This window comes from Falco cherrug, chromosome 4 (assembly GCF_023634085.1).
Source record: "Falco cherrug isolate bFalChe1 chromosome 4, bFalChe1.pri, whole genome shotgun sequence".
Taxonomy (NCBI): domain Eukaryota; kingdom Metazoa; phylum Chordata; class Aves; order Falconiformes; family Falconidae; genus Falco; species Falco cherrug.
The window spans coordinates 38,416,846-38,427,023 of record NC_073700.1 but is presented as its reverse complement, the minus strand read 5'-3'; the positions used below and the strand labels follow the sequence as shown (position 1 = coordinate 38,427,023).

Sequence of the window (10,178 nt, the reverse complement as noted above, 5' to 3'; positions counted from 1 at the left end):
AGCACAGCAGCAGCAGCATCCCTGCTGAATGGGTCTGCTGGCCTGGGCACAGGGCAGTTGGGGGCTCGGCCAGGGGTGTCACCCCGGCAGCAGCAGGACAGGTTTGGGCTGTGCCACAGCCGAGCCGAGGATGTGTCCACTGCACACCCAGGCACACGGGCTTGCTCCCACAGGAGAACTGGCACCAGGCGCTTGTGAGTTACGTGCTTTCCTCACACAGAGGCTGCTCAAAACCTGCCAGAAAACCGATTTATTCCCCCAGCCTCCCCCTGGAAATGCCCAAGAGGTGCATTCCCTGCCTGCACCTAGTGAGCATCTTCCTTCCCAGTGTCTGCCCCTCGCCCCTTGCCCCAGTGGTGGGGACCCTCGGTGGTGTCTGAGCTTTGGCTCCCAGCTCCACCATGCTGGAAGGTGGGAGGGCAGCCAGTGCCGAGCCCAACAGCGGCTTTGCAGGGGAGATACAGCCCAGCATCACCCCAGCACCTGCCTCCCAGCATGAGCCTGTGCCACGGAGAGCACACCAGTGCCTGGCTGGGGTGCAGACACCCACACCGCTCTGGCGCACCCTGGAGACCCCCCAAGGGTGGGTGAAGGACCACAGGAGCTCACGGCTGTTTTCCAGCTCAGCTTCCCAGGCGGGAGGAGCTGGAAGGACTTGCTCCCCACGTACGAGGCCAGAGCCTCATACCGCCGTGATGCTTGGAGGCGAGCAAGGGTCCAACTCACCCTCAAACACTGTCCCCCGGCTTACCTCCCCTCCCTTTCTAGGGCTCTGGGACCCTGCAGATGGCCCGAGCCCCCAGCATAAGGGAGCCTCAGTGTGGGCACATCTGGCCAAAGGCCACCCCTTAAATCTCAAGCCCATTAGTTTTAGTTTCCATCTGTATGTGAGCAGACACAAAAGCGCTATCATCTGCTGATAAGCAAACACAGGGGGTAGAGAGGCCCCGGCATCATCGTGTGTGGAGAAGGGCACCCAAGGGCTTGGCTTCCCCAGCCCAGCCACCCGTTACCACCGGCTGCTCCGTCACGTGTCATTTTTCATTTGGAATAACCGGACACTCACTAGAGCAACACATGCAACTCCTCATCCATCCGAATCACTGTATCTGCTCCAAGCCTACTGGAATCATTAGAGGGCAAACATCATATTTTTGCAAAAGAATTGCAGTTTCTGATGCATTCCGTTTTAGGGTGTAAACCCAGCCGGGCCAGCACCGGCTTCCCGGCACACAGTGGCTCCAAGCCACACTAGATGGGAGGTGGGAGTCTGGAGGGGCTCTGCTGGCCTGCGGAGGGTCCCCAGGGGCTTTCCAGGGGGGGCTCAGCCATCCTTTAAACCTCCTCCGCCTGCTCCACCGATAGGAACCCCCTTCACCCGCCCTTCCTCAGGCTGGTGGGTCAGCACAGCTCCCCTCCCCCCCCCCGCTGTGAGGACCTGGGGCAGCTGGGGAGGCAGCATGACCAGGGCCACCGGGCTTGTCCCATGGCTTGTCCCTGCCCTTCTGGTTTCCCCACTGCTGGGGCTGCATGATGGAACTCCAGTCATGGGCTGTGTCCCTGTGCCCCATCCAGCATTGTCCTCAGGGGAGGGTGGCCCCCAGATGCCCACGCTGCCTGGTGAGGGGCTGCCACCATGCCGGCACCCCACAGCATCCAGCCCAGGGGACAGTCATCAGGGTGCCAAACCTGGAAAGTGAAGGATGCCAGAGACTCTCCCTAGGGCTGTGGAGGCAGGTGGGGGGGCCCTCTGGGGGACACCGAGGGGGTCTGGACCCATGTTCCTATCCCTGTGACCCACAGTTTGAGGACTGGACACCCATCCCCATCCTTGTGTCACCCAGCCAGGGACCCCCAGCAGGGCTGGACTCAGACCCCGTCCCCATTTGACACAGCCAGGGACCCCTGGTGGAGCTGGACCTGGACCCCCCTCATCCCAGTGTGACCCAGCCGGGGGTCCCCGCGGGGGCCGTGCCGGAGCTCGGCGGGGGGCGGGGAGCAGCCGTGCCCGGGACCCGCCGGGGCGGCCCGAGCCCCGGGAGGCGGTGCCGCCCCTCCAAGCCCCCCCGTCGGGGCACGGCGCTGGCGGGAGGCGGCCGCGCCGCAGAAACCGCTCGCTCTCCGCCGCGCTCACGTCGCGGAGCCGGGGCTGCCGGTGGTACCGGGGCTGCCGGTCGTGCCGAGGCTGCCGGTCGTGCCGGTGGTACCGGCGGTGCCGGGGCTGCGGGGCCGTCGCCGCGCAAGGTAAGCGGGCGGGGGGCGCGGGCGGCAGAGCCCGGGCGGAGCGGGACCGCTGCGGGCACCGAGCAGCCGGGGAGCCCCGGGGGGGCCGGCACCGAGGGGGGCCATGCTGGGACGGGGAGCACGGGTGGGCACAGCCCGGGGCGGGGCATGCTGGGGCCGTCCAACCTGGAGCGATGTGGAGCCCCGGGGGTCCCTGGGTTGAGGCTGTCGGTGCTGGCCGGGGACCCCCGGGGGACTGTGTGGGGCGGGGGGCTGTGCAGGCAGTCTCTGCCGGCAGGAACGGGGCTGGGAGGGGGATGGGGCACAGGGGATGGGGGGGGTCCCATCCTGGCTGGTGGGCAGCAGGGCGAGGGGAGGCACAGCAGGTCCCAGGGGAGCCCCCGGAGATCCCTTCGCCTTCCCCTGGGCTTGTCCCTGCGGCCCTGGCCCCTTCCCGGGGCTGACTGGCAACAGGCCACCCGTGGGGTGCCAGCCGCCTGCCGGGTTCAGCAGCGGGGGCACCGGGGCTGTCACATCGGTTACCGGGATGGCTTTTGCTTTCCTCCCACTTCAGCATCGCGGCCGCCTGGCTTGCCAGCCGCTGGAGCGGGAGCTGGCAAGGCTTGGCCGAGAGGTGTGATCTAGTGCTCCTGCCTGATGCTCCCTGAGGTTTTGGCTCCGGCGGGGCAGTGACGGGGCTGTGGCAGCCCAGGACGTGCTGCGGCTGCCCCTCACACCCTGCTTCTCTGCTGCCTCAGCGAGTTCCTCTCCTCATCCGCACGGATGCGGGTGATGGGCAGAGCTGTCCTCAGTCCTCCGCCTCTCACCCAGGATCCGGATCCTCAGCTCAGCCCAAGGCGCATTCCGGTGCTGGGAGCAGTGGCCACGGGCCGGTGAGGGCAGCCATGAGGGACATGCCCAGGTCTGGCTACCAGCGGAGCCTTGTCCATCTCACCTGGATGTACCTGTTCTCCTCCATGCCAGTAAGGAGCAAGCTGGGGCTGGCCCATGGGGCAGCAGGATTGGCGCTGCTGGGCTTTGACCCACTGAGAGCAGGCTCAGTCTGGGCGTCATCGCATGGTGCTGCCCAGGCTGAGGGTGCTGGCACGTGGCAGTGTGGTGGGGGGCTGCAGGCAGCCGGCTGGGGGGCTGCCATGGTGGGGCAGGCAGGCCAGTGGGCAGCCGGCCCCAGGCTCTGACCTGGCTCTGGACTTGCAGCATGGTGGGGCCAGGGTGCTGGAGAAGACCTTCGAGGAGTGGATGCGGTACCGTGATGAGTGCTTGAGGAGGATGGCGAGCGAGCCCTACCCAGCAGGTACGGGGCTGTGCCCTGTCTCAGGGTCAGATGTGGGCGCACGTGGATCTAGGCGACAGCCAGGGCTGGGACCAGCTTTTGTCCCTCCTCCAGCATCTTCTGTATCAGTCACCTACAGAGGGATGAGTGTCTCCCCGACGCATATGCAATGCCCAGGGCTGGGATGCCCCAGGGGGCTGAGGCTGGTGGGGGGCACCAGGGCCCCGTTCAGGGTGATGCTGGCCATGGGCTGAGGTGGTGGGGCTGGACGTGGCTGTGCCACCAGTGTCTGACTGTCGGCTTTCCCCCCTCCTCGCTGCCGTTGGAAGGGCTCTTCTGCAACCGGACCTTTGACATGTACGCCTGCTGGCCCGACGGGAGCCCTGGCACCTTTGTCAACGTCTCCTGCCCCTTCTACCTGCCCTGGTTCGAGAAAGGTGACGATGGCCCTCTGCCACCCTGCAGCTGGGAGCCAGGGCTGAGCCACCGGGGGGAAAGAGGCTGTTGGGGTTTCCCCTCCTGCCCACTGCCAGGGGGAGTGGGACCCCTGAGCAGACCCGGGGCTAAGGGGACCCGTGGGGCACGGAGCAGAGCCAGCTCGTGCCCCGCTCACACCTGCCCTAGAGAAGAGGGTCTTTGGGGTTGAGCGGAGTCCAACCCGTTGTGCCGGGAGAGGGGTTTGGGGGAGCCTGCGGGGAACACGCTGGTGCTTTGTGCCTGCAGTGAAGCACGGGCTGGTGAGCCGCCGGTGCGGTGCTGACGGGCAGTGGGTGACAGTGAACGGCAGCCAGCCCTGGCGGGACTACTCGCAGTGTGAGGAGGAGATGGAGTCCACTGTCGAGGAGGTGGGATGCCCCGGCCTGGCTGCAGGGCAGGGATGGGCAGGGGCACCCCGGTCACACAGGTGGGTGCTGCTCACCTGGGCTCACCAGTGTGGTGCTTGCCTGCAGGAGGGTGCCCACCAGCTGATGGTGAGCTTCAAGGTGCTCTACACCGTGGGGTACTCGCTGTCGCTCCTGACACTCATCTCTGCCCTGCTCGTCCTCACTGTCTTCAGGTAGGAGAGCCATGGGGACACGGTCCTGCCCCTCATCCTTCCCAGCTGGTGATGGCCAAGCTGAGGGGTGTCCCCACCACCCACCCAGACCCCTGACACTTTTGTTCTTGGCAGAAAGCTCCGCTGCACCAGGAACTACATTCATGCCAACCTCTTTGCCTCCTTCGGGCTGCGGGCGACCTCGGTGATGGTGAAGGACGCACTGTTGGAGAAGCGCTGGGGCATGGAGGTGTTGCAGGTGGCTGACTGGGAGGCTCTGCTGAGCCATGAGGCAAGTGCTGCCCCGTGGGGGGCCCTGCTCGATGGCTGCAATCAGCACGGGGACCCTCGGCTGGGGAGGGGTGCGCAGCTGGGTGCTGATGCCCGTGCAGCCCCAGGCACCCAGTGGACAAGCTCTTGGGCTGCCTGTGCTGCCCATGCACCCACTGGGTGAGCTCTTGGGATGCCTGTGCACCTGGTGGGCAAGCTCTTGGGGTGCTTGTGCTGCCCATGCACCCAGTGGACAAGTTCTTGGGGTGCTTGTGCAGCACCATATGCTTGGGGTGCCCGTGCACCCTCTGCTTGAGCTCTCGGGGGGACCCATACCCCCGTGGGCACGCTGCCAGCCACACAGCAGGTCTCCTCTCGCAGGCGGCACTGGGGTGCCGGGCGGCGCAGGTGCTGATGCAGTACTGCATCCTGGCCAACCACTACTGGTTCCTGGTGGAAGCCATCTACCTCTACAAGCTGCTTATTGGGGCCGTCTTCTCCGAGAAGAATTACTACAGGCTCTACCTCTACCTGGGCTGGGGTAGGGGCCACCCGGGGGTGCGGTGGGGCTGGGAATGGTACCTGGTGTCGGTGAGCACCATGGCCTAAACCGGCCCCAGGAGGGTGCGGGATGGGGGCTCTGCTGACCCCGGGTGTCCCCACGGTGTCCCTTGCCCTGGGGCCGGTTTCTCCGCTCAGGCGGGTGCTTGGTTTTACAGGGTTTGCTGTGTGACTTGCAGGGACCCCCGTGGTGTTCGTGGTGCCCTGGATGGCTGCCAAGTACCTGAAGGAGAACGTGGAGTGAGTGGGGAGGGACGGGTGTCCCACTGGGATGCTCAGCTCCACGCTGTGGTTCCGGTTTGGCTGGGGTGCGGGACGGAGACTGCTGTGGGTCCCTGACCCACCTCGCCGGGGCTGGCACGCTCTTGGCCTTATCCTGCACCCCCTGGCACAGCATGATGGTGCTGCTCTCCATGTCTCCCTGGGCAGGTGCTGGGCACTGAATGAGAACATGGCTTACTGGTGGATCATTCGCATCCCCATCCTGCTCGCCTCCCTGGTAGGGGGACACGCACCAGCCCCAATGCCCTTTCAGAGGACTCCTGGTTCTGGGGGCAGGTGGGGGGTGGGCAACGACCCCAGGGCAGCTCCCAGCAGAGCCCAGGAGGGAGGTGTGGGCCTCGGAGACATCACGCTAAATGCACATGGGGTGGTCTTTTTGCAGGAGCAGCTCGCTAACCCCCAGGCTGTGGGGCTTTGTGCAGGGGGGGCTGTGCTGAGCCCCAGGAAAGGGAGCTGTGGGTGGCCCCTGTTGCTTCCTAGCCGGGATTTTGGGATAGCGGGAGGGGAGGAAGGGTGGCTCTGGGACCCAGCAGTGTTAGGCTGCAGCAGCCTTGGCTGTACAGGGTGGGTGTCATCCCCTGTGGCCCCTAAGGGTGGGGTGAGGGGTGGGTGTGCTGGGCTACGTGTGCCCCTGCACTGTCTCCCCCCGCAGATCAACCTGCTGATCTTCATGCGGATCCTCAAGGTGATCCTGGCCAAGCTCCGTGCCAACCAGAAGGGCTACGCAGACTACAAGCTGCGGTGAGCCGGGAGGGAGGGGGTGCCTGGTTGTGGGATCCTCCCTGGGCTGGGGGCTACGCCACCTCCCCCTGCTCCCCCAGCCTGCATAACATCAAACAACCACCCTGAGATTAACTAAGAGCTGGTCCCTGCCTGCACCTGTGCCCCAGCCTTTTAGTACCTGCTGCCGGAGGGGTCCCCTTGTACTTTTTCAGGCTGGCCAAAGCCACGCTCACCCTCATCCCCCTCTTTGGGATCCACGAGGTGGTCTTCATCTTTGCCACCGACGAGCAAACCACGGGCATCCTGCGCTACATCAAGGTGTTCTTCACCCTCTTCCTCAACTCCTTCCAGGTGAGGCAGGAGCACGATGTCCTTGCTCTGCCCTGGGTGCACCATGGAGCAAGAGTTGGGGGGGGGGGGGGGTCCCTCTGCCAGCTCGCTCTCCCCATGGCACCTCAGCCTGTGGCAGGGCTCAGGGAGGGGACACAGGCTCTCCCACCCCCAGCCCTGCTGTTGGGTGCGTGATGGTGCCTCCTGTGCTCTCTGAGGCAGTGGTGGCAGGGGGACCTTGGCCCCCAAACCACCCAGAAATGGCCTTGGGGACACTCAGCCCATGCCAGCCCATGGAGAGGGGGTGGCAGTGGGGGCTCACTGCCCTGCTCTCCCCCCCAGGGCTTCCTGGTGGCCGTGCTGTACTGCTTCGCCAACAAGGAGGTATGTACCTGCCGCAGCTTCTCCTGTCTTGGCTGGTCGCTTTCCCATCCCACCCCTCACCTGCTGGCTCGGGGGGGGGGGGGGGGGGGGGGGGGCACGGCCAGGGGAGAGCCCCCACTCTCTCCCCTCTGTGGCAGGTGAAGTCAGAGATGAAGAAGAAGTGGCAGCTCTGGAAGCTCGACCACCCGGAGCTCTGCTGTGCCCAGTGATGCGGCAGCTGGCCCCGCAGAGCCAGGGAGAGGGGCTGCCGGCCACGGCGGGTGCAGGGGCCCGGCTGGAGAGTGAGGGGCTGGCCGGGAGCCGTGCTGCAGCAGCACCCACCCAGGATGGCCAGGATGGGACCGGTGTCGTGTCTGGGTTGTGCCGCACCCAAGAGCGCCGGAGCTGCTGGAGGGGATCCCCCTGCTGCGGGCCGGGGGGGAGGCAGGCACCCTGGGCTCTCACCTGACATCGCTGCCCCTAGGAAGAGCCTCACCCTGCTTGGGGTCGGTGAGCTGTGTGGGGAGACGTGCCTGCTGCCTTCCACGGCTGCCTGAGCTACCTGTACACCATCAGCTACCTCTGCTGGCACCCACCAGACACACGCGTGGAAACCCCCTTCCCATCCGCACCAGCCTGGGCACCTGAGGAAGGGGATCATGGCGAGAGGGAGCCTGGCCATCAGCAGGGGGCAAGCAGCAGGGAACGGGAGATGCTGCTCAGCCAGGCGCTGCTGCCCAGATGAACACACACCTCCTGCTGCACCCTGGGCTGTGCCAGCACAGCTCCGATCCAGGACATTACCTCCTTGCCCTAAGCAAGGACCATCTCACCAACACCCCGAGAGCTCCCAGACATCCATCCCAGCATCATCCTGCAAAGCTCTTCATAGCGAGGTGCTGCTTCTGCACCTTCTCACCACGTTCTTCACTGGTGCAGAGCCTGGCATTAGTGCCTGCCTCCCTCCTCGCTCTCCAGCTGCAGAAGACACCAAGTTTCCTCCTCTCTGCAGCAGCAGATCCTCCAGCCCCTCGCTCGCAGCGAGCAGCACCAAGGCAGCAGGCATGCATGTAGCTTCCCACAGTGCTTGAGCACCTACTGCTGTGTTTACCCTACGTGGTAGGGGCAGCACCGCTTCTCCTTTGGCGGCAGGGGAAAAACAAGGAGAGTGAAGGACCTGAGAGCATCAGCTCGCTGGGAGCTGAGCCCAACCTCCCCTCTCCCAGGCCCAGCCAGGTCCCTCTTTGTGGCTGGAAGAGCTGTGAACTCTGGGGCAGGAGCCAGGAATCATTTTGGCAGAGGGCTGGGCGTTTCTGGGCCCAGCCATGGTTCAAGATGTTTGTTTTCCAGTAGGGTGCCAACACATCAGCTGCCCCCCCTCACCACGCAGCTGGACAAACCCTAGGAAGGCCAGGAACTCCTACGCCTCTGCAAGCAAAGCACCTGAGCCTGCGTGAACACTTCCGTTCACACATGGCTGGTGCATCTGGTTTACAGCTTCTTTCCCAGTGCTCTCCTGCAAGAGCTGGGAGCAGCAGATACCATAGCCCCCTCGCTGTTACCTTCAGCAGCGAGGCAGATGCTGCAGAGCCCACTGTCCCTACGCTGCAATGCTTTACCTTGTGAAAGGGCCACCCTGGAAGCAGAAAGCAGCTCTTACTCTCCACCACATGCAAGTGGACACAGGTGGTTCTCCACCTCCCTCTGCTTACCGGGAGCCTGGTGTAGTTGCAGCACCTCAAGGAGGGTTGCCTTGAGCACGGAAAGACACTGTGCCAAGCTCAGCTGCAGCAGGGTTCAAGGCTGGAGTGTCATACAGGAGTTTTCCTGGACTGATGCAACCCCTGTGAGGCCATTTTACACATTAACTCTCTTTTCAGATGTAAATAAACATTTATTTTTCAGCAAGCAGAGCATGCTGCTTCTGTCTGCTCCGAGGGAGGCGAACAGCTCTTGGGTACTGAGGTAAATTCATCTAACGTCTACACAAGGGCACTGATTTGCACTGAAGCTCACCCCCCCCCCAGTTATGGGGGCATTAAACAAGCAGCCAGAGCCCCTGGCTCAAGGTAGCACTGTGCTCCCCTCCCTGGGATTCCATTACAGGTTACTCAAGGAGAACAGTAGCCAAATAAAACAATATAATGGGGATGAATAACACAAAGAGTGACACAAATCACACACCAGCTGTGGTACCAGCAGAGCCATTGCCTGCAGACCAAGGAAGCGGGTAGCTTCTCCTGGTGAGAAGCTGGGATTGCTGTCTGGATGCTCCTTTGCTCTGTACTGGGTACCGCAGGCTCCAGCAACCTAGCACCCATGGGTGCACTGCCTCGGGAGGAGAAAGCTGGCCCTCTTCTTGAGATCTAAGCTAGCCTCCCTGCTGAGCACTGGCCCCTGGGCTTCCAGGCACCCCGAAATGCTGCTGTGTGCAGAACTGAGCTGAGAACAGACACATTAACAGTTCTCAACACCAAGAACCTTGAAGCCCAGCATGAAAGGGGAGCTGTGCCTGGTTCTCTTCTGGCAGGCTCAGAACTGCCTATGGAGACAGAAAGCCCTGGCTGCACACTGGCCGGCTGTAGGACACAAGGAATCAAGAGCAGCTCTGCTCCACTCTTATCAGTCCAAACCCCCACTCAGCTTAATTTGTGTTGAGATACAGCAAGAGCTTTAGTTTTGACCAGAAAGAGGTTTCCATGTTGCCCTATTTAGAGCTTTCCGTGATGGCTGCTGCATGGTGGCCTAGGGCCTGCCTGTCTCAGGGCCAGAGCAGAAGTTTAGAAGGTTTAGAGGTTTAGAAGAACAGTCACACCAACAGCTCCCAACTGCCTCAGCACAGAGCTGGGCACATCAGTACTTCATGCCAAGGGGAAAATATCAGCATGCAACTCAACAGGGCCTCAACTCATTTCTGAATTACTGCAGAGACAACTTCTGCCATGCAGCTGGGACCTTGTGGGGGCAAAAGTGGCAACCCCCAGCTAGGAAAGAAAGAGCTGAGGCCTCAGAAGAGCACACAGTTAATTACCTATGCTATTCCTCTGCAACTCCAGCACTGCCAGGTCACATGAATCCCTGCATCACCTACCCAGT

General features: G+C 63.2%; 1 protein-coding gene across 1 annotated transcript; it reads left to right on the top strand.

The window, feature by feature from the left end:
* The first annotated feature begins 2,140 nt into the window (after positions 1–2,140).
* LOC102049055 (glucagon receptor-like) lies at positions 2,141–8,919 on the top strand. The gene is made up of 14 exons (XM_055709112.1): positions 2,141–2,244; positions 3,055–3,206; positions 3,442–3,538; positions 3,847–3,954; positions 4,241–4,362; positions 4,468–4,574; positions 4,689–4,845; positions 5,205–5,364; positions 5,564–5,624; positions 5,814–5,883; positions 6,319–6,407; positions 6,602–6,740; positions 7,062–7,103; positions 7,241–8,919. The coding sequence occupies exons 2-14, from the start codon at positions 3,129–3,131 to the stop codon at positions 7,310–7,312; spliced, it is 1,302 nt and encodes a 433-aa protein (XP_055565087.1). The 5' UTR covers positions 2,141–2,244; positions 3,055–3,128; the 3' UTR covers positions 7,313–8,919.
* Positions 8,920–10,178: the final 1,259 nt, after the last annotated feature.

Coding starts and splice junctions, on each gene's coding strand:
- LOC102049055 (XM_055709112.1), top strand. CDS start 3,129: ATGAGGGACATGCCCAGGTCTGGCTACCAGCGGAGCCTTGTCCATCTC. Junction 5,884..6,318: donor CCATCCTGCTCGCCTCCCTG/GTAGGGGGACAC, acceptor CTCCCCCCGCAG/ATCAACCTGCTGATCTTCAT. Junction 7,104..7,240: donor ACTGCTTCGCCAACAAGGAG/GTATGTACCTGC, acceptor CCTCTGTGGCAG/GTGAAGTCAGAGATGAAGAA.